This window comes from Mytilus trossulus, chromosome 3, assembly GCF_036588685.1.
Source record: "Mytilus trossulus isolate FHL-02 chromosome 3, PNRI_Mtr1.1.1.hap1, whole genome shotgun sequence".
In the NCBI taxonomy this organism is placed as follows: Eukaryota; Metazoa; Mollusca; class Bivalvia; order Mytilida; family Mytilidae; genus Mytilus; species Mytilus trossulus.
Window position 1 is genome coordinate 86,970,725 of NC_086375.1, and position 24,770 is coordinate 86,995,494.

Below are 24,770 nucleotides of genomic sequence, written 5' to 3' on the forward strand. Positions count from 1 at the left end.
CAGTCTTATGTAAAAATATAATGCTTAATAACTGGGACATCCTTTAATAGTGACACCATAAAATCATACTCATATACATAACATTAGATTGAGAAATTGTTTGCTTATGAACATTTAAATTGAATAAAATTGTGAAAAAATAATACATACCATTTTATATACTGCTTAAAAGACCATTAGTATATCATTTTTATTTCTGATGCGTTCGCCATTTTCGTTTTTGTTGTGTATTTAGTTTCTGTTGTTAAGTATTCATTGTTTCAATATTTAGCACTCTTCAAGTCTTTGTTTTCTTTTGTTAAGTCAAATAAAGACTCCCCTTTCACATAATTATATTTATAAGTTTCGTATTGTTTTTAAATTAAACTCGAAGGAGACGAGTACAATAAAAGTCAATGCTGTGTTGTGTTCCGGATCGACTAACTAGACGTTTAAAACATTTAATTATTATAACAAAATCCTAAATTAACAAAATATTAACAAATAAACACAAATAAATCTTATAAAGTCCAAAGGTTCCACCTGAGATATATAAAAACATAACTTAACACAACTGTTATAGTCCTGACTTTGCATAGACATTCCTAAAGAAAATGGTATTTAATCTATATTTTACAGCGACATAATAGCCAAACCATGCAAAAGCTCGCACTTTCAAGTTAACAAATATTATAAATAGTATTAGCAACACATACATACAAAATGACAATAACTGGAATCAAGCATACAAAATTCCGTATAAATATCGGCTTATGACAGATATGGGTATAACTAAATTCAGTTATACAATCGATCATAAAAAAACCAAGCATCCATTAACAAAATATAAACCAAAAGCACTTTTAAAATATCACATAAGCACATAAAATATGATAAAGAAAAACCAAAGCAATAAGGTTATAATAAATAATAAAATTTGAAAAAGAAACAAAAACAGAAAGCACTTTTATGCATGAGGAAAGTTATATGTAGCTAGAAAAATTAATTTAAGCAAATGAAGAAATTAGAAATAGAACCATACATTGATTAAATAAATGTGAGAAACAGGTCTGGAAAAGAATAAATCGTCGAAGAAGTAGAAAAGGCGTATTTAGCTATATGACATATGCCTTTGCATTTTTATTTCTCTATAAACGTTTTTAATGACTGAATTTTTCGTTTTTAATATTTTGGAATTGCTGAAAGTATATATTATACAGTCATGAGAAAGTAGAGTTTGATATTTGTAGTTACTAAAAAAACATGTTTTTGATCATTCAAATTTAGATTTTATGAAATGGTAAAATAATGTCATATTTCGAATTCATTCGGCAGTGCATTTTAAAGTCGCGTTGTCTCAAATGGTCACGATTTTCAACGATTTCTTATCATCGTGACTGTGTAGTTCTGGACCTTGGTAAATCTGCATATTTTGATTATATAAAATTATATTTTTTAATACAATACAATCGTTTTTATTATTTAAAGGTCTCTAAAACAATTGCTCTCATTCTTCTTGGCAGTTTAGTTTTTTTGTATTTTTTTTTAAAAGTGATTTCGAGACCATTATTTTAATTTTATATAAACCAAGGATTTGTATAGTAAAATACAAATGAAACAAAAAAATTGAAAGTTTCCGGTTCTCATTTTTCGACGCATTTTGTATCCCGCAAAAAAGCCAAGGAAAGCGTACGATAACTTAAATTTGACACATTGGATGAAGAAAAAAACATACTTCATAAATTGTGCCGGTAAATATGGTACTGAGGCGCTTTTTTAAAATTTAAATTCATCGGAAATGAATGATAAGGAAGGATGAATAAGTACATTCTCATTTCCACTCTCAATTTCATCAATATCAATTACAATATCGTTAACATTATTGATAAAATTAAAGTCACCACAGTCGAATCTATATTTTGCACAGTGTATACGCAGTTTTCTCTTTTTTATCCGTTACACTGCACCCCTACCCCAAAAAACCCATTCTTGATGATGTTCCCAAATGGAATGCAATATTCGTCTCTCTTTAAGTACTTGATCGTCAGCATAATGATAAATGAAAATTATAAGTAAGCAGCGGTCAAAAATTCCACTGAAGATCTAACAATAAAATGTTGCACACCATAAAATATACAGGTTGATGCTAGCATATATCAAACTGTGCTTTGACAAATAGTGAAAAAAGCCATACGAGTGGCCTCGAAATCTTCCATTAAACAAGTTGTTTACATCAGAAAATTTACTAAAATTATTCTTTTTTTTTAATTGATCAAAATATGATTTACGTACTGTTGTTATTTTTTTTAAATTTGAAAATGCTTCTAAAATTGCGATTTTCTAAACTTGCTTCAAACTTTGGAATCTTTTAACGTGACTATATCATTAAAAAGCCTTTTAAAAAAATTTTGGTTAACTTTTTACTTTTGCTATATAATAACATAGTAGTATAGACTGTCCCTTGACTACTGTGGTCAATGGCCCTGCAATTGATGAATTATTACCGGACAAAACCATGTATTACCAGACATGTTTGACTGACCTTGGGAATGTTGGAATGATGACTGTAGTAAGACTACAGCATTAACGTTATATGTATAAGTTTCACTTTTTGTTTAATAAAAATATCTTCGGAAAATAGAATTAAAATCGAAATTATCGAGATAACATATAACAAAAAAGGTATCTTTTTTTTAAGAGACATCATGTATTGTTATATATCTTTGTCTGATTTTTATAAAGTATATTGCCGATCAAGGCCGAAATTGTTTTATGGCCGAAATGAGCTATTTCCGCCACTTTTTCATATGCACCGCTAATAAGTTATTTCCCTTGCCACTCGGTGTCGTCTGTAATTTAGGATCTTGACAAATCTGTAGCAGATGACATTATAATATGGAAACATGGAATTAGTGAATAAGTAAGGATTTAGACATCAACAGTCGCTCCAATGGTTGAGTCTCAGGCTAACACCAATACGATGAGAAGGTATGAAGTACAGAAAATCAGCAAAAAAGACGAATAACTTAATATTTAGAAACAGTTATTGAGTTAACATGTTTATCATGTTCGTTGGTCTGTAATCATCACTGTTAATGAATAACTGAAAACCTAAAGTAGAAAAGTTAATTTATTCTTCGAGCATAGGAAATATAGTGGCATACACTTGTATACAAAAAAAAGTTTAAAGGTGATCATGGCCATGGCCCATGCCATGGTGAACAAGAGTTTCCAAGCTGAGAGTGAGAAATTGATTAGTATTGATAGGCCTTAATGTGCCGTTCACACATAATTTATCACAAATACAACTATGGTTTCAGTTTGAGATCAGACAGAGCTATGACAATAAATGAAAAAAAATAGTTGACTATCCTCCATGACTTGGCATGTCCTACACAGGCACTTGTTTCAGACCAACTATCAACATATATTTATGATAAACTTTTCATGAATCGAATGGTGTATGGAACAAAAAAATTGAGACTGAATTGATAGAGAAATAAGGGTTTTAAGCAGGGAGGCGAAAGAAGTAGTTGGGTACCTTTTCGTAAATATACATTGATAGTGTGTCTCCAAATGGATAGAAACAAGTGCCTGTGATGTCCTATCATTGTCTGAATGCAGTCATGTAACACTAACAGAGTCTACTATATATATGAATAAATAGTCTATAATTATAATTAATATTTAAAGAAAAATATCAAAAACTAACCAGGATCGTTACTACAAAAGCGTATTTCATGTATTTATAGGGACATGCATGTGGTAAAAATAAATTTTGATAAGTGACTAAAACAGACAATAATTCATGTACATCTAAACAAAACATACATATCAAGTCATGCATTCTGTGACATATACAATTAAACATAGACATATTAAAGTTCTTTAAAGCATATTAAAAGTTACATATACAGACATGACAGAAGCATGCACTTGCTATGTAGTTGATTGATTTTATTTTCAAGAATTTTAGCATAAGTTGAGTCATAGACAAGAGTATATACAAGATATACATGATATATATGCTCATGGTGCTAGTCATCAAAGCTGGCAAGATATTTAAGTGTATCCACTTTTGTTTATACATGCATGTCTGTGTTTGTACAGAAACATTATTAAGGTCTTTATTATTCCAGTAATGTGGATGGATATGGATTTGAGAGGGGAGAAGATTTTGATCACAACACCTATGAAGAGTTCATGGCAAAATATATTTCTATCCTGGCAAGACGAGCTTCTAAGTGGGAAGTTTTAGTACAAAATAAAACATCCTTAGTAAAGTCTAGAAAAGGTAAGGGAGCAATGCCATTAATAGGAAATTTTGTCCATGTACATAATAAAGTCTAGAAAGAGAAATAGATACTGCCAAATGGAAAATTTTAGTCCAAATAAAACGAATGCACATCATGCATGTTATGTACATAGTGACATAGTACATACATGTAGTAAAGTCCAGAGAAGGGTAAGAGAGATGTCTGTCAATTGAAAATATTTTGTTAGAATAAAATTTACTTGATAATAATTGTTTAGAAAAGGAAGAGAGACTAGGACAGTGTAGGATGAAAATTTCAGTCTGCATGAAACAAACATACATTTTAGTTATGCTAAATGACTAGATTAAGTCATAATTTGCTGTAACGTAAAGACAGACATGGCAAGGATGATTAAATAAGAAAGTAAGTAAAGGCAGATAAGGCAGATGTCAGGCATGGCAAGGATTAAATAAGAAAGTAAGTAATGGCAGACAAGGCAGATGTCAGGCATGGCAAGGATTAAATAAGAAAGTAAGTAAAGGCAGACAAGGCAGATGTCAGGCATGGCAAGGATTAAATAAGAAAGTAAGAAAAGGCAGACAAGGCAGATGTCAGGCATGGCAAGGATTAAATAAGAAAGTAAGAAAAGGCAGACAAGGCAGATGTCAGGCATGGCAAGGATTAAATAAGAAAGTAAGTAAAGGCAGACAAGGCAGATGCCAGGCATGGCAAGGATTAAATAAGAAAGTAAGTAATGGCAGACAAGGCAGATGTCAGGCATGGCAAGGATTAAATAAGAAAGTAAGTAAAGGCAGACAAGGCAGATGTCAGGCATAGTAAGAATTAAACAAGAAAGTAAGTAAAGGCAGGCAAGGCAGATGTCAGGCATGGCAAGGATTAAATAAGAAAGTAAGTAAAGGCAGACAAGGCAGATGTCAGGCATGGCAAGGATTAAATAAGAAAGTAAGTAAAGGCAGACAAGGCAGATGTCAGGCATGGCAAGGATTAAATAAGAAAGTAAGTAAAGGCAGACAAGGCAGATGTCAGGCATGGCAAGGATTAAATAAGAAAGTAAGTAATGGCAGACAAGGCAGATGTCAGGCATGGCAAGGATTAAATAAGAAAGTAAGTAAAGACAGACAAGGCAGATGTCAGGCATGGCAAGGATTAAATAAGAAAGTAAGTAAAGGCAGACAAGGCAGATGTCAGGCATAGAAAGAATTAAATAAGAAAGTAAGTAATGGCAGACAAGGCAGATGTCAGGCATAGAAAGAATTAAATAAGAAAGTAAGTAATGGCAGACAAGGCAGATGTCAGGCATAGAAAGAATTAAATAAGAAAGTAAGTAAAGGCAGACAAGGCAGATGTCAGGCATGGCAAGGATTAAATAAGAAAGTAAGTAAAGGCAGACAAGGCAGATGTCAGGCATAGAAAGAATTAAATAAGAAAGTAAGTAATGGCAGACAAGGCAGATGTCAGGCATAGAAAGAATTAAATAAGAAAGTAAGTAAAGGCAGACAAGGCAGATGTCAGGCATGGCAAGGATTAAATAAGAAAGTAAGTAAAGGCAGACAAGGCAGATGTCAGGCATGGCAAGGATTAAATAAGAAAGTAAGTAATGGCAGACAAGGCAGATGTCAGGCATGGCAAGGATTAAATAAGAAAGTAAGTAAAGACAGACAAGGCAGATGTCAGGCATGGCAAGGATTAAATAAGAAAGTAAGTAAAGGCAGACAAGGCAGATGTCAGGCATAGAAAGAATTAAATAAGAAAGTAAGTAATGGCAGACAAGGCAGATGTCAGGCATAGAAAGAATTAAATAAGAAAGTAAGTAAAGGCAGACAAGGCAGATGTCAGGCATAGAAAGAATTAAATAAGAAAGTAAGTAATGGCAGACAAGGCAGATGTCAGGCATAGAAAGAATTAAATAAGAAAGTAAGTAATGGCAGACAAGGCAGATGTCAGGCATAGAAAGAATTAAATAAGAAAGTAAGTAAAGACAGACAAGGCAGATGTCAGGCATGGCAAGGATTAAATAAGAAAGTAAGTAAAGGCAGACAAGGCAGATGTCAGGCATAGAAAGAATTAAATAAGAAAGTAAGTAATGGCAGACAAGGCAGATGTCAGGCATAGAAAGAATTAAATAAGAAAGTAAGTAATGGCAGACAAGGCAGATGTCAGGCATAGAAAGAATTAAATAAGAAAGTAAGTAAAGGCAGACAAGGCAGATGTCAGGCATGGCAAGGATTAAATAAGAAAGTAAGTAAAGGCAGACAAGGCAGATGTCAGGCATAGTAAGGATTAAATAAGAAAGTAAGAAAAGGCAGATAGATACATTGTAGATTTTTTTCCAATGAGCATACATCAAAATTAGACTTATTCATGTTTGAGCTTTGTTTATATTGTATTTATAAATGCAATATTGTTCAATAGGGAAATGATTTTTTTCTCTCCAAATTAAAAGTTTCCCAATAAAGCTACATACAGGAAATGTGTCCCATCCAAATTATAAGGAAAACAATACAATTGTACAGGCATGACAGGAAATATATTGAGATTGTAATTTCCTATTATATATATACATGACCAAGATATATTTTTTATGGTTCTTTTTATACAATAATGTTGATTTATATCATTACCGTATATATGACATTATAGTACTACTTCTACAAGAATGGACTTGATTATTTACATAAAACATTTTCTAAATTCTTTCATAGATACACATCCTTATTTTTAGGCAGTTAAGCTGCCTTATGCGAGCACCCTGGATTTGTGTTCTCCTCAATAAATACTGAAATACGTGCCATTTTTATTATCTAGCTGGATATTATGTTATTTATAACTTATTGGACAGTTTTTTCATACTTTTCATTCTGGATTACAAAAAATATGACCAGAAAAAACATAAATGATCGTCGATTTTCCCAAAAGTTTTGAAGTTGCACATAGGAAGTAGAGCACATTAGAATTCCTAATGCATCTTATTATCGCCTGAGCTTTTGGCTAAGATGTCAAAGAACAAATGTATGAAATATTCAATCGCCGAAAATCTCTAAAGACAATAGTTTAGATTTCCCAAATTGCAAAAGTTGTAGGAATATTGTTTGTCGTCAATACGTAGTCAACTACGTGAGTAGTCTATTAAAATAAGTTCAACTGATCACGCTGTTGGCGGCAATTTCGAATTAGAAGACAAAATTTTCGTATCTTTTCAGTTTGGACGCAGGGGTTCAAATTAGCAGTGGTCCGAGGTCTGCGACCTTCCACTTTTGCAGTCAGACTTTCTACTGGGTTACTAGCTACGCCCGACAGGCCTTGAAAGAAAATAAAAAAATAAACTTTCCAAACATTTTTACCAAAGTAAAAGTTTCCTAATAAACGATCTCAAACTTATTTTCATCATTACTATCTATGACAGCGATGTTCAATTTGACCAACCGCTAGCTTTATACAGAAAATCGCCGACAAACAATGTGTAAATCCGAGCAAAATCGTATCTTCTTCTTCTTCTTTCAGTAACTTCCTCCTGTGGTTAGGAGCACATCAATTTCTTGATTTTACATTATGGGCTTATATTACACGGACTTATACAGCTAAAATCACTTTGTTATTTCACAGTATAAAACGCAATTGCATATATTAAAAGACGATGGGCTTATTTTACACGGACATTATTAAAAGTTATTCACTTTGATACTTCATTAAAAATAGTCTAAAATCTAAAATGACACTGATTCACTTAATGATATTAGTAAAACCGTGGTCTGACACTATTAAATATGACTCTATATTCTAGAAGGCATCAGCTACCACTTTGATACGGCAATTGTCTGTATATTCCGTATATTATTGATAATATCAACGTATTCCCAAGTACATATATATCTCAACTGTCCTCCATGTACTTCTCACTTCTAACTGTTCTTTATGTTCACTATTTTATGCTCTGAAAAGGATCGAAAGAAAGCTCAATTCCATGTTATTGTTAATGGATGTATATATTATGATAGAGCATTAATCTGACTTAACCTCTGTTGATGTAATTTATCACACAGATTCCTAGAAATTGTTTCAACCATATTTAAAAAATTGTTGTCGTTTGGAAGTATAAAACCAGCTAGTTTTCTGCCGTCAACAATTAATTGGCTTAATGTTTCCCTATTTTGAAAATTTGTTTTCCACTGATCAATCCCAATTTTATTAATAACAGCCTGTTTTAGTGGGGCATAAAAAGTCCTACGGACCCCTTCCAGAGATGGACATCTAGTTAGGAAATGTAGAAGGTTTTCTTCCTCGAGTTTGCAGAGGGTCAAATTGGGTCTGTACTTCCTATATTAAATTTAGCTTTGGTTGCTTGTAAAAGGTAGGTCCCAGTTAGTATTCTAGCTTTTGTTATGGCTTTCCTTGTATCCCCCGGAATTTCTGTTGCTGTTTTCCAAACTGGATGTATTTCTCCTATATTGATAATGTCAGTACAGAGCCTAATCAGGGTTGATTTTTCTTTACTTAGAGACCTAAATTTATTACTCCAAAATGTATTGATAGCATGTCTAACGGATTGTTTCCATTTAATTTTTATTGGAAGAAATATTAGAAGCTCATCAATGCTTGGTAGGCTATATTGAAGCTGGACATTTTCAGTTCTGTGTAGAAAAGTTCCATTGCAGATTTCTAGCCGATACTGACGCAACAAGATATCCCTAAGATTTTGATTTTCGGACGCTAGGATTGAATGCAGTAACAAATCAACATTAAAAAAATGGCTGCCGGGAGAAGACAATATCGGATCCGATTCCGGAGGCGGATAAGGGTAATCCCGGGTTTTGGCTATTATTTAAAAAAAATCCAGACAGGTGACAAAATACATCTATGCATGGTAAATAAATATAAACACTAGAATTGAAAACCAAAAGATATATGTAAAAGAAAGAAAAAGCAGAATATATTTTGTACACAAATTTTAATGTCAAAATCCAATACAATGTGACAGCTGGGAACAGTTTATCTAACAATATATATGTTCCTGGTAATAGTATAAATTTTCTTTATCAGTGATAAATGTAGGTAACCATGTTAGATGCTTTTTAAGTTATTGCAATTTCAAGGGGTATTTTTTTCTCACCAATATTGATGGGTCAGTTAAAATAGCTGGAAGTTTCTAATATAAAAAAAGGTTGTGGTATGATTGCCAATGAGACAACTGTCCACAAGAGACCAAAATGACACAGACATAAACAATCATAGCTCATCGTACAGCCTTCAACAATGAGCAAAGCCCATACCACATAGTCAGCTATAAAAGGCCCTGATAAGACAATGTAAAACAATTCAAACGAGAAAACCAATAGCCTTATTTATTTAAAATAACTAAAAACAAATATGTGACTGTCAGTATGTAACACATAAACAAACGACAACCACTGAAATACAGGCTCCTTACTTGGGACAGACACAAAACGTGCAACTATATATATGATACCTGAATTTAAGCAAATCTTATGATATATAGGTGGAGTCCATTGGGCCACGCTACCTCCTCCTGTTTGATATCTTTGAAACGGATGAGATCCCCACCCCTCGACCATATACATTTATTTAAATGTATGAGGCTAAATAATTAATCAAATGAAATATAGGGGAAGTTCTTAGGGTCACCCACCCCCTCATGTTTTAGAATTTGGAAACAGTTGAAATCCCCACCCCTAAACCATACTTATGCATGTATGGGACAATATATAAAAAATCAAATGAAATATAGGGGGAGTCCCTGGGGGTCACCCCTTCCCTCCTGTTTGAGAACTTGGTTACGGTCGAGATCCCAACCCCTAAACCATAATATTTCTTCATGTAGGGGACAATATAACAAATCAAATGAAATATATAAGGGGAGTCCCTGGGAATCACCCCACCCCTCCTATTTGAGAACTTTGAAACGGTCGAGATCCCCACTCCTAAACCATATATAAATATGTATGGGACAATATAACAAATCATATGAAATATTGGTGGAGTTCGTTGGGCCACTCTTCCCCTTCCGGTTAGAGAAATTTTGAAATATTGTCACTGTTCACCCACCTGTTTGAGAACTTAGAAAAATTTGAGATCCTCACCCCTTAACCATATATACTCATGTATGGGACTATATAACAAATCAAATGAAATATAGTCCCTGTTGTCACCCTACCCCTCCTGTTTAAGAACTTTGAAACAGTTGGGATCCCCACCTCTAAATTAAATATAGGGGGAGTCCCTGCAGTCACCCCACCCCTCCTGATTGAGAAATTGGAAACAGTCGAGATCCCCACCTTTAAATTAAACCATATATATATATTCATGTATGAGAACTAATCAAATGAAATATAGAGTCCTTAGGGTCACCCCAACCACACCTGTTTGATAACTTAGAAACAGATGAGATCCCCACCCCTCAACCATATATATTCATGTATTGGATAATGTAACAAATCAAATGAAATATAGGGGAAGTCACTAGGATCACCCCACCCCCTCCTGTTTGAAAACTTGATAACGGTTGAGATCGCTACCCCAAACCATATATATATTCAAGATAAAACATTAAATGAAATATAAGGGTTGTCCCTAGGGTTAGCCAAACCCCTCTTGTGTGTGTTTTGAGAACTTGTAAAAGATTGAAAAACCAACTCCTAAACTAAACCTAATTCATTCCTGTTTGTCATTTCAAAAAGATTGAATGACACACAAGGTCAATATCATAGGCGTCACATATGCATGTCACTTTGCTAGACATAACCAATGTGTACTAGACCTTGCCCAATTTCAGGCGACCATGGGAATGAATAATTATGGGAGCTTTGTTTGGAAGACTTTGTGATGTTGTTCAGCATTATGTTACAATCATTTTTTAGCTCACCTGTCCCGAAGGGACAAGTGAGCTTATGCCATCACTTGGCGTCCGTCGTCTGTCGTCGTCTGTCGTCGTAAACTATTTCAAGAATCTTCTCCTCTGAAACTACTAGGCCAAATACTTTCAAACTTTAACTGAATGTTCCTTAGGGTATCTAATTTATAAATTGTATCCGAGGTTTTGATCTATCAACAAACATGGTCGCCATTGCTAAAAATAGAACATAGGGGTCAAATGCAGTTTTTGGCTTATAACTCAAAAACCAAAGCATTTAGAGCAAATCTGACATGCGGTAATATTGTTTATCAGGTCAAGATCTATCTGCCCTGAAATTTTCAGATGAATCAGACAACCTGTTGTTGGGTTGCTGCCCCTGAATTGGTAATTTTAAGGAAATTTTGCTGTTTTTGGTTATTATCGTGAATATTATTATAGATAGAGATAAACTGTAAACAGCAATAATGTTCAGCAAAGTAAGATTTACAAATAAGTCAACATGACGGAAATGGTCAGTTGACCCCTTCAGGAGTTATTGCCCTTTATAGTTAATTTTTAACCATTTTTCGTAAATCTTAGTAATCTTTTACAAAAATCTTCTCCGCTGAAACTACTGGGCAAAATACTTCCAAACTTTAACTGAATGTTCCTTAGGGTATCTAGTTTGTAAATTGTATCCGAAGTTATGATCTATCAACAAACATGGTCGCCATTGCTAAAAATAGAACATAGGGGTCAAATGCAGTTTTTGGCTTATAACTCAAAAACCAAAGCATTTAGAGCAAATCTGACCTGTGGTTATATTGTTTATCAGGTCAAGATCTATCTGCCCTGAAATTTTCAGATGAATCAGACAACCTGTTGTTGGGTTGCTGCCCCTGAATTGATAATTTTAAGGAAATTTTGCTGTTTTTGGTTATTATGATGAATATTATTATAGATAGAGATAAACTGTAAACAGCAATAATGTTCAGCAAAGTAAGATTTACAAATAAGTCAACATGACGGAAATGGTCAGTTGACCCCTTTAGGAGTTATTGCCCTTTAAAGACTTTTTTCACAATTTGTTCATCATGTTGACTTACTTTAAAAAATCTTCTCCTTTGAAACTGCTTTATCAATTTCAGCCAAATGAGTTTCAGAGTATCTAGTATAAATTTTATATTTTATTTCCTTGTATGTCAAGAAACATAGCTACTATGGCTAAAATAGAACATAGGAGAAAATTATTATTTTTTTTGGCTTTTGAAGAAAATAGGACGATCCAAAAAACATTTAAATAAATTGAAAAGCCAAAATAATCATTGATGAGAGATTTAACCAAAAGAATTAAGGTGAGCGATTCAGGCTCTTGAGAGCCTCTTGTTTTATAATTAAACAAATCTTATTGATGGAAAATTATTAGTATCTTTCGAGCCCAAGAATGTTTGACCAATTGTTTGGATATTACCTATCATTTTATTCCAAACTTAGACATCATAGACTTGTGGTGAAGGTGGGGGACATTTACATTTACTATGGTCAGGTCAAGGTCAGTCAGACCTCACCTTTGATTCCTGTAGTAGTAAACATTTGTCTAATGTGTGTCTCATAACAAGTTGATCTTGACCTTGTTTTCACGGTCCATTGCTGAGTGTTAAGTGTTTGTGTTTTGGTCTGTTTTTCTTAATTTATAAGCAATAAGTCAACTATATTTGCTGTATTGAAGAATCTTTAGCTGTACATGTCTGCCTGACATGGGTCATCTGACCTTGACCTCGTTTTCATGGTTCATTGATCAATGTTTTGTTTTCTTGGTTAATGTTGAGTTTATGTGACAGTTGTAATAAAGCTTTTATATTTAGGTCTATCAACATAATTTCAATGATTAGTAAAGAAGGCGAGACATTTCAGTGTGTGCACTCTTGTTATAATTATGCCTTGGTTTTTGGTTAACTGCCTACAGCGCTTACAGTGCTTTGATTTGATATATTTTATAATAAAGTTTAAATTCATGCCCATGCAATGCCATGAATGCCATGTATTTTGATAAAAGTGAACCTTTTTCTTTTAGAAGTCAAGGACTAAAACATAAAGTTAACCACTGACAAGGTCTTAACTTGAGATTTGGTTTTGTTAGGGAAAAAAATCCAACAATCATGATAATATTTCCATTACTTAAAATTGATTACAAATATAAGGATTTACGTAAATGTTTGTTTAGAAGGCTTATTATCCAACTTGTAGTGTATCTACATGTAAATCAATAGAAAGTAACATATGTCATGTATGTTAACAGAATCAATACACATTCTTTACATTTCTCACAAACGCATGTTGACAGAGTCTTATAAAATATGTTTTTATCCAAAGTTTCTTAAACTTCAAAGCAGAATAATATTCATGAATACATATCTCATTAGACCTTCCAAAAAATTTGAACATTGGACTAAGAGATTAGTCCCAGATATTCACTGTATGTGACATTTCACTGAACATAGGACTGAGCTGGGGTCAGTGACATTCACTGAATATGACCTTAGGACTGAGACGGGGTCACAGACATTCACTGAATACGACCTTAGGACTGAGACGGGGTCACAGACATTCACTGAATACAACCTTAGGACTGAGACGGGGTCACAGACATTCACTGAATACGACCTTAGGACTGAGACGGGGTCACAGACATTCACTAAATATGACCTTAGGACTAAAATGGGATCACAGACATTCACTGAATACGACCTTAGGACTGAGACAGGATCACAGACATTCACTGAATATGACCTTAGGACTGAGACGGGGTCACAGACATTCAGCATTTTTATTCATTGTATATGACCTTAGGACTCAGAGGGGTCAAATACATTAATTTTTATATGACCTTAGGACTGAGACGGGGTCACAGACATTCACTGTATATGACATTTGGACTTAGATACAGTCATATATATACAATGTTTATGACCTTAGTACTGAAAGATGGTTACATGTACAGACATTCAGTCTTTAGGTTTTTAGAATGGCTTCTAAATTTTGAATAATTAAAATCAGAATATACTGCTTTAATTTTCTAGCCTTGTTACTGGTAAACAATGTGTTATCCAATTGCACATATACTCTTTCACCAATACTAATACAAGATAGCTAAATGAGGAAGAAAATAACCTGGTCAGTGTTGACTCCTAATAATTCTATCCATAAGAAAAAAATGATTTACTGTTTCAGAATCTTGATGTTTGAATACAATATCACTATTTAACATTACTCCAAAATTCAATTAATGTAATGTCTTGATAATATTACTGTACATGTAAGATGAGTATGCAATTGGAGATTTGTACTAAATATCTCTGAATTTTCATTTCAGTTAAAAGATTTTGCAGGAAAGGCATTCCAAATGGACACCGTACAATGGTAAGAAAATACTGTTTTGTCAGAATAAAATGTGATAGTTCTTTGGTAGCTTCTAAAATCCTGTCCAGACTGTATGTTGACCCCTAAATGACGAATGGTTAATATTGTTGATGGATTGCTGTCTCATTAAAGTAAACAACACCTCTAAAACACTCCCAATAGAAACTATTTAAGGCATATCTATACTGAATTCACAATTCATTTCCTAGCGTGGCACTTCACTGTCTCTAAATAAAGCCTTATGTTGTAAGTCTCTTATGTCTGACTGCCTTGGCTTGAGCAAAGGTCATCTTTCATAAATAAGACCTTAACAAATCTGGTTCCCTTTGGTTCAATTCTGAATACAAAACATTGTCAGTCTGACATCTAACTGGCCAAAAAAAATTGAAAAAGTGATGAAAAAATGCACTTTTAAATGCTTTTCTAACAGTTAACTGGAACAATGTCCATAAAGAAGATAAGTTGATGATAAGCATAGAACTGTTACAGTGATTGTATTTCAGGTTTGGATGTGTGTAAGTGTGATTATAAACATAGAACTGTTACAGTGATTGTATTTCAGGTTTGGATGTGTGTAAGCGGGGCTGATGAGAAAATGAAAAGAAATCCCGATACATACAAAAAACTGTTACTAAGTCAAAAGGACCATAGTTTAATGGACACAATAGATCTTGGTAAGTCAACCATGAAGTTACAGATTGTTTAAAAAGTATGAAAGCTGTATGAACATATTTACATGTGGTAGGTCACCTATGTCACTACAAGTTTTAAAAGGAGAAAGTTATTAAATTTTGCGCAGTCAACCATGATGTAAAATGTGTAAAAAAGATGAAATTTAGTATATTGGTCACTAGAGGTCTTGTGACTTGTATGGGGAGTTGTCTTATTGCCATATTAGCACTCATATCACATCTTTCTATTTGTATAATAGATAAATCTTGGTTAGACAACCATGACATAACAGTTTGTTCAAAAAGGATTAAAGTTAAATGGACACAAAGGGATGGAGATCCCACCTGATATCACCCCCAGTTTTTAGTGGAACTCATGTTGCCCAGTCTTGAGTTTTCTATTTTGTGGTTAGTGTACTATTGCTTGTTTATTGGTCTTTTTCTTTTTTAGCCATGGCATTGTCTTTTTATTTTCTACATATGAGTTTAAATGTCCCTCTGGTCACTTTCGCTCCTCTTTAAATAAACAGAATATACATTGGTAAATCAGCTGTGTCATTATATATTGTATAAAAAGGATGAAAGTTAGATGGACACTCATGAGAGATCAGTTTGGGTATGCATAACCATGACAACAGCCAGTCAAATGACGAAAGAAAATTAATAAAAAAGTTGATGATATCCCTTACTAAGTATGTAAGATACTTATTCATTTTCTATTTAAGATCTCCACAGAACATTCCCAGAAAATATTTATTTTGCCACATCAGACGGGTTACGTAAACCTCTTAGAAATGTGCTTGGTGCTGTCGCACATAAAAACCATGACCAAGGTTACTGTCAGGTTAGTAAATAATTATAAACATAATATTATACTAAAATCACAACCATTACATTAAATTACACTAGAAAATATGTTTATCAAGTCTAGTCCAGAATAAGATGCTCAAATATCCAAATTCCTATAGAAATTGGTTGATGGTGCCTAATGTTAGTACCATTTAAATATTGTCCCACCATCATGGGGGTATGTTACATACCTAAGTCAAATCACTCTTGACCTTGACTTTGACCCCTATTATAATATAAAAATTGAACTTCCAATTGTTTTGATTTGTGGACCACAGATGACTCTTACGTAGACATAATAAATTGAGAATGGAAATGGGGAATGTGTCAAAGAGACAACAACCTGACGAAATAAAAAAACAACAGCAGAAGGTCACCAACAGGTCTTCAATGTAGCGCACCCGGAGGCGTCCTTCAGCTGGCCCCTAAACAAATATATACTAGTTCAGTATAACATAAAAACATGCTTTTGGCATACCTATGATGTTTTTATGCCCCACCTACGATAGTAGAGGGGCATTATGTTTTCTGGTCTGACCGTCCGTCCGTTGGTCCATCTGTCCCGCTTCAGGTTAAAGTTTTTGGTCAAGGTAGTTTTTGATAAAGTTGAAGTCCAATCAACTTCAAACTTAGTACACATGTTCCCTATGATATGATCTTTCTAAATTTAATGCTAAATTAGAGTTTTTATCCCAATGTCACGGTCCACTGAACATAGAAAATGATAGTGCGAGTGGGGCATTCGTGTACTGAGGACACATTCTTGTTTGTAGGTATTATACTGTATTTATAATGTATTACTACATTTATTTTTTAGGGATTGAATTTTATTGTTGGTTTATTATTACTGCTTATTAAAGATGAAGAAAAAGTATTTTGGTTGATGGATACACTCATCAATGACTTGTTACCAGGTTAGTGGAGTATTGTAAAGAAAAACAAATTCACTAGCAACAAAAACTTGTACACTCCTAAAATAAAATGAACAATACAAACGTTTTCATAAACAACCCCAAATACACCTGAAGATAAATGGTAGATTACTTGGCAGGATATGCTGTATGAATAGGGCTTGTAATTCAGAAAACTAACAGGATTGAAAAGAAATAAGAACTCCATAACCATACAAATTCTAACAAAAAATGTTATAGAATAACTGGAAAAGTCACTTTAATAATGTAAACCATGAGACACATCAAGAGAAATGTAAGAGTACTTGGCAGGAAATACTGTATACATGTAATAAGGCTAGTAATTTGGAAAAGTAAAAGCTTCAAAACTAGAAAATGATGTAGTTTTATATCTCTTAGATTATAAAAGGCTATATCATTTTGCCCGACTTGCACAATATCAACCTAGTAAATACTAAATTAATAACAATCAAATAAAAAAACGGTATAAATTGATAAGGCCATCTATAGTTGACATATGAAGACCATTATAATCTTTAAACAAGCCTTTCAAGAATTACAGCAAGATCAGATGGTTTCCAGGAAGGATTTCAAACCCTTCTTACATTGGTTTTGATGAAGCAAATCATGAAATAACCAGAAATGATAAAGAACTGATTGATAACATGGATAAATGAACCAAACTCAATAAAAACCAATTTAAACCACATATGGCAAACTGCTGACAGTTTTTTTATTTTGAAAAGTTTTGTGACCAACCGAAAACAATACACCTGCAATAAAAAAGTAGGACAGTTTTACCTGATAAGCTATATAAACAATGTTACTTGATACAATGTTCTGTTGTAGATTATTATAACCCTGATATGAAAGCTGTGAAGGCTGACCAAGAATTATTAGGAGAAATTATCAGGTAAAATATATACTTATTGCTGGTAGCTTTTGTATCCAACATCTGTCATCACCTTTTTATTTATTCTTCTCTGATACCACTGGGTCAATTGAAACAAAACTTAACATCATTCTTAGATAACCTACATGTAGTCATTGGTCATTTCATTATGACTCCTAAGGGAATGACAATTTGAAATTGGAACTGGTTGAACATGTAAACATTTTTTCTTGATTTTTATACCCCATCAATTCAAAATGCAAGGAACAACATGTCTAGGCATATTGCATTACCCTTGTCTATCAGTCTGCCTGTCCCTCCAACCTCCCTTCTTTCTGTCTAAGATAGTGTTACTCCTGTCTATCAGTCTGCCTTTCCCTCCAATCTTTCTTCTATCTGTCTAAGCTAGTCTCCATACTGTCTTTCCACATAGATTGCATGTATTTAGCTTCTCCTTTTTATGCTAGAACTATGTGGATAATAATCATTTGACTAGTTTCAGCAAGAAAGAAATCAGATATATGTGTGAGAAAAAAAATAAATGGACAAGTTTGAGGAAAAAGATTTATGACTATTGGACGAATCTTGTGAAAAAATCTGGACCCTTGTTTGAGAGGTTTTTGATTTAAATCATATTTTCTTTATTAGGATATAAAAAGGATTGAAAAACATGGCTTAGCCTATAGCTCACTCCACAATTACATGTACAAGGTATATAATTCATATATTAACAACTGTTTTCATAATAGTAGATCTACAGTTGATTATAAGGCATGCTACTTATGAGCACATACAAACAAGAATATTTTAAAAGTGTTAATTACAAAATGTATATTATATAGTCAAGTGTGTAGGTAATTTATCATCAGTTATTCAAGTACCTTGAGACACACATTATATATATATATATATATATCAACACTATTTAAAAGCCATTAGAAATATATATAAACAACAAGGTTAGCAAGAGGTACTTAGGGGAATAAGTGAAGTAATACTGGAGAAAAAAACAAGAAAAAAACCCCAACTTTATTTGAAGATATTTTTCTAACAAAACCATTATTTCTGTCATATGAAAATTATCTTTTCCCAAAAGGATTAATTCAATGCAATATTAGAGTTGTGCATATTATCCAGTTTTAAGTTTCTTTAAACTTTCTACAAATAACATGATGTTGAACTATTGTCTTTTATTGAAATTATGCATGTATGCCTTATGGTACATGGTTTGTTTTGTTAACTTGTAAAGTGTTTGTTTTGTTAAACTTGTAAAGTTTGGAAGCTAGAACCTTTATGTCATGTATCATATGGTGTTTATACTTTATTACTAAAGGTGTGCATATTGATAGGATTTTGATTTTCCTTTAACATTTTCAACAAAGGACAGAATTCTGAACTAATTTTTGTCTTTCTTAGGTAAAGTTAAGCATTAATTAGGTACATGTGGTTTGTCTGGCTTACTCCTATAGTTTTTATGCCAGACTCATTATATTATCCATGGTTTTATAGTACACATAATAAGGGCGCAAGCATATTTTCAAAAATCTTAAAATTTCCACAAATGGCTAGATATTAAGAAGGGCAGGCATCATCTTTGTCTAGTTACATAATTGATTAATTGAGAACATAACATTATTGGCCTTGCATTTACTTATAAATAAATGCATATCAAAAGCTGCATACTGAAAAAAAAGAATATAAGAATTGCATATTTGTTATCAACGACCTATTCAGGCAACATGTGAGCCACTTGTTCTATTTAATGAATATGAAATTGCTTGTTAGCTCACCTGGCCTAAAAGGCCAATTGAGCTTTTCCCATCACTTGGCGTCCATCGTCCGTCGTTTGTCGTCGTTAAATTTTACAAAAATATTCTCCTCTAAAACTACTGGGCCAAATTAAACCAAACTTGGCCACAATCATCATTGATGTATCTAGTTTAAAATTTGTGTTTTTTTACCCGGCCAACCAACCAAGATGGCCGCCATGGCTAAAAATAGAACAATGGGGTAAAATGCAGTTTTTGGCTTATAACTCAAAAACCAAAGCATTTAGAGCAAATCTGACAGAAATAAAATTGTTAATCAGGTCAATATCTATCTGCCCTGAAATTTTCAGATGAATCAGACAACCCATTGTTGAGTTGCTGCCCCTAAATTGGTAATTTTAAGGAAATTTTACTGTTTTTGGTCATTATCTTGAATATTATTATAGATAGAGATAAACTGTAAACAGCAATAATATACAGCAATTTAAGACTAAAAAATAAGTCAAAATGACCAAAATGGTCAATTGACCCCATTAGAAGTTATTGTCCTTTATAATCAATTTTTAACAATTTTCATAAAATTTGTGAATTAATACTAACATTTTCCACTGAAACTACACGGACAAGTTCATTATAGATAGAGATAATTGTAAGCACCAAGAATGTTCAGTAAAGTAAGATGTACAAACACATCACAATCACCTAAACACAATTTTGTCATGAACTGTCTGCTTCCTAAGTTTGTTTAATTCACATATACCAAGGTGAGCGACACAGGCTCTTTAGAGCCTCTAGTTATTTAAAGGCAACAAACTAATAAATTTTGAATTTACTACACTGAAGATGAAAAGATTGGTTATTTATTGTTATAGTTATTTCATAAATTAAAACATGATCCTATCCTTTCTTCTTATTTGAAAGTAATGATTTGTGTCCTGAAATAATACATCAATGATCATATCACAATATTATATATATTCTCTTTGAGAATCAAACTTTACTCCCATAATTATTGTGGAACAATCTTTTTTCTTATTATTAAAAAAAAAAAAAAAAAAAAAGTTGTGGATGAAGTTTTATTAATTTTTTAAAACATATATTTTCAGATTAACTTAACTTCACAGTTCACATCTCAAATGATTAATTTTACAGATGGAAAGATCCAGAAGTGTATGCCCACATTGAGAAACATAGTGTTTCATGGTGTCTAATTGGTATTAAATGGTTTATATGTTTATTTGCTGATGTTTTACCAGTAGAAGTAAGTCAATATACACATCACAAGGTCGGGTTAAAGGCAGTGGCATGTTATTGTCCCTCAGACTATGTTTTATTGGGGTAAAAGAAATACTGCCTGTTTGTCTGTGTCTGTCTGGAATTTTTGCAAATTACTATTGCTCGCTAAATATTATAGTTTATACCAACATTATGTTTCACTTCTAAGTTTTTGTTAAATTTGCACTTTTCAAAAAATGGTGCAGAATTTATCTTCGTCTCATATAAAAAAATGCTTGGCATGAGTAAAGTTTTATCCTGTCCAGTACTGACAGACAAAATTTCTCATACCAATTTAGTGCATATAAGATAATAATCAAACAGGGATCTTTACTGAAATAGCTGTACCAGTGAAGAAATCTGTTAACAGCATGTGATATATTGTTGTTGAATAAAAAAAATAATCACCGCTAAAATTTAGCCAATTAAATGTTCACCCCTTTTTTCCTTATTTAGCCTTAATAACCATGTAACCTTAAGTTTCAAAATAATATATAGAAACACCCAACATAAAATAATTGTGCTTTGAATCACCCAAGATATAAAGATATAAAAAGATGTAGTATGAGTGCCAATTAGACATCTCTTCATCCCCAAAAATTATTTATTGCACAATTTTTTACTGCTATGAAATTAAGGGTTAATTACCTACAACTGCCACATTCAAGAAAATATATTGTTCCAACCCTTTTTCGTATGAAACAGGATGTGAGGTACCATGTTTTGGTGGTGTTACACTATCCTTTCTTGCATCCATCTGGTTTTAGAATATTTTCAAATGTATTTAGGGGGAATTACCTAACCTTTGTATTGTTCCCCCTCAATGTAACTAGTCATTTCCAACCTCATTAGAAAAACTTAGCTTTTTACAAGAGTCTAATTGTTCTTTTTTTTATTTTTTTTTATTTTTTTCTTCCAGACAGTATATAGAATATGGGACTGTTTGTTTTATGAAGGTGCTAAGATATTATACAGAGTTAGTGCAATGTTAGTCATACAGAACAGAGACAAATTATTGGCATGTAAATCATTCACAGAAATTACAGATGTTTTTAAAGAAATGGTTAATAATCCAAATATTGTGGACTGTCATACTTTCTTACAGGTACATCTTATTTATAGCTATCACTTATGAATATCACTTATGATATTATAGAAACTGTTTATTGACCATTGATTTCTTTATAGAAATTGTCCATGATTTGACCATTAATTTTATTAGAGAAATTGACTATCATGAACTGCTAGCTTTCATTTGCAGTAGTTAGAAATCAATAGGGAGTTATACGAATTTGTAATTGCAAACCAAATGAAAGTTTTTCCACAGATTCATCTCCAATTGTTCAACCTAGTAAAATTTTGTTAGTTCTTTTGTCCATTTCAATTTATACTATATTGTTCTCTGTGTAGTTTATTCACTTTGACTTTTAAATTTATTCCAAGAGAAATCTATCGTTCATTGACTAATTTACCTGAGTAAAAAAATATCTTTTAAATAAGAAAAATTACATATATCAAGCAATGTCATGCTTGAAGATATTGATTTGATATTTGGTGTAGTGTTTTATCAGATTTCAGATTCAATGATGAGTAACAGATCAAGTTCAAAATTTGTTCATGTCTGATGATTTTGTTCAGAGTTATGGTCCTTGGATTTAGAAAATTCACTTGAATCATCAGTTTTCCTCAATTTTTTTCATAATGCTTGCAGATATTGATATAGATTTATCATGACAAGTTACAGATCAAGTTCAAATTTTGTTTCGGTCTAATGCTTTGTGCAGAGTTATTGTCGTTTGAATTATTGATTGTCATATCATAGGAGATGTAAAGGGATAATTACAAAAAATAAAGCACATAACAACATCAACTACCAACACCTGACTATGTGGGGAAAAAAAGACGTACAAATACATATACAAAGACAAACAGCAAGAAATAACAAAAATCAGAACCAATTTACACTTATAACAAGTTTTATTAAGTGAAATATTAAAAAGGATAAAAGTGGAAAGATTTCAGAAATGTCTTAAGAATTTTGAATAACTATTACATTGATAAGAGGGTTATCTCTTACTTTGAATTTCTCTAATTTCAGAAATGTTTCAATGAACTAGGATCCTTTCCAATAGCTAGATTGAATAAAATACAAGGAGAATGTTCAGAAAAGCTGTGAATATCTTGATATTTTTTAGAACATTAACACAAGAAAAGTACAGAGACTATAAAAGTTTTGAAAGCTTATGTAAGGTTGCTGGGGATACAAGGTTTTATGGTGGTAAAAGGTTTTAATATTTTTTATCATTACATTAAATGCTTAGGATTTTAGTTTTGTAAGTTTTTTGTTAACCATACATGTTCAAAGTAAACAAAATTTTACCTATTTCATTCAGAAGGGGTTTTGAAATGATTATTATTCAATGAATGTGGAATGACACAAGTAGGGTGAATTCATTTTTATACATAACACATAATGTTTAGTTCACTTTGCCAATTATAAGGGTCAGTCAAATCTGTTTCCATCTGTGCGTTGACCATTGTAAACTTACATGGAAAACTTTGATCAAAACACCAAAGCATTATTGTATCAAAGTAAAAGAATGCAAAACATTTTGAAAGTCATATTCATTTAGAAATAAAATAGCAAAATATTTCACCTTGTTTGAACAGTTTCTAATGGAAGATTCAAAACACATGAATTTTCATTTACCAAGTACAAGTGTTTTAGTTTTATAGTTGATAGTTTGAATACTACATATCTTATCAAACATAATCTTAATTATTTTGAGCAGACATTATCACATATCTTTTCTTTTATCGTACATTTGATTGTGCCATTGCATTTTTTATTTATTTGTTTTTTATATCACTTGTAGTTACACAACTATAGATATTTTTACCCCCGCCTTAAAGAAAGGATTGGGGTATGAGATAATACAATTGTATGTTTCCTTTACACCTTAATTTAAAGTTTAATCATTCGTAAAGGTTAAAAAAATAAAATCAATTGACATTTGTGCCAAGAGAAGTCTTATAACATGTATAACATTTCCATGTGATTTCCATGCAGTGTAGTAGAATGACACCAACTTTGTTTTCCCAATTATTATTTTTTTATCCAACCTGTACCTCAGAAAGGTCTCTGTTAAAAATCTGAATGTCTTAATATAAAGAATTTTTATTGTAAACGAAAGCCAAGGCTTCAAATTTTCGTAAAACATCACAACATAAAAGAAGCCAGGACTGCACTCTTGGGGTTTGAGGATAACAAATTAACCCTGCAGATTTACAAAAAAAGCATTTAAAAATTATAAATTAAAATAAAGCAAAGCCTTCAATGCCTGCATTTGAGGGATGAAAGCTTTGAAGATATTTTGAAATCATTTGATTTTTCACCATGTCAAAAGCTAGTCTATGTTTTGTAACTGGTATTTGAAGCTTGAGAATGTGTAGATCAGTGAAAAAGATGATAATATGGATTACAGTGTATATTTATCTGATAGTTGTCAATGACCAGGAATAATATGACTCTCTTTAATATATACTTAATTAAAAATACAAGAGCTCTCTTACCCTTAAAGGCCTTTGAGATATTTGTGGTTTTGCTGTAAATCTCCTCTGAAAAACCTCTTTTTAAGTCGTAATATAAGTGCTCATTTGTTTTTTTTTGTGCTTTAGTCAATTTTCAAGCTAGTGACTATAAATAGGTCAAGTTAATTCTACTGCAGATATTGTAAGGTGTTTGTGAAAGGGGTTTGGTGACTGTGACCTCATTTTTACATTGATATGCTCAGTATTAAGTGTTTTGTACTACATGAGGTATTAATCATGTCCATTAAGTAAGCTAGACTTTCATGGCATTCTTGTCAACTTTGAATTC

At 32.4% G+C, this 24,770-nt stretch overlaps 1 protein-coding gene across 1 annotated transcript; it reads left to right on the forward strand.

The window, feature by feature from the left end:
• The first annotated feature begins 2,808 nt into the window (after positions 1-2,808).
• Positions 2,809-23,547, forward strand: LOC134712735 (growth hormone-regulated TBC protein 1-A-like). Its single transcript, XM_063574574.1, has 10 exons — positions 2,809-2,967; positions 4,119-4,273; positions 14,477-14,523; positions 15,086-15,197; positions 15,920-16,038; positions 16,861-16,957; positions 17,804-17,867; positions 20,768-20,876; positions 21,810-21,995; positions 22,989-23,547. The coding sequence occupies exons 1-10, from the start codon at positions 2,930-2,932 to the stop codon at positions 23,064-23,066; spliced, it is 1,005 nt and encodes a 334-aa protein (XP_063430644.1). The 5' UTR covers positions 2,809-2,929; the 3' UTR covers positions 23,067-23,547.
• Positions 23,548-24,770: the final 1,223 nt, after the last annotated feature.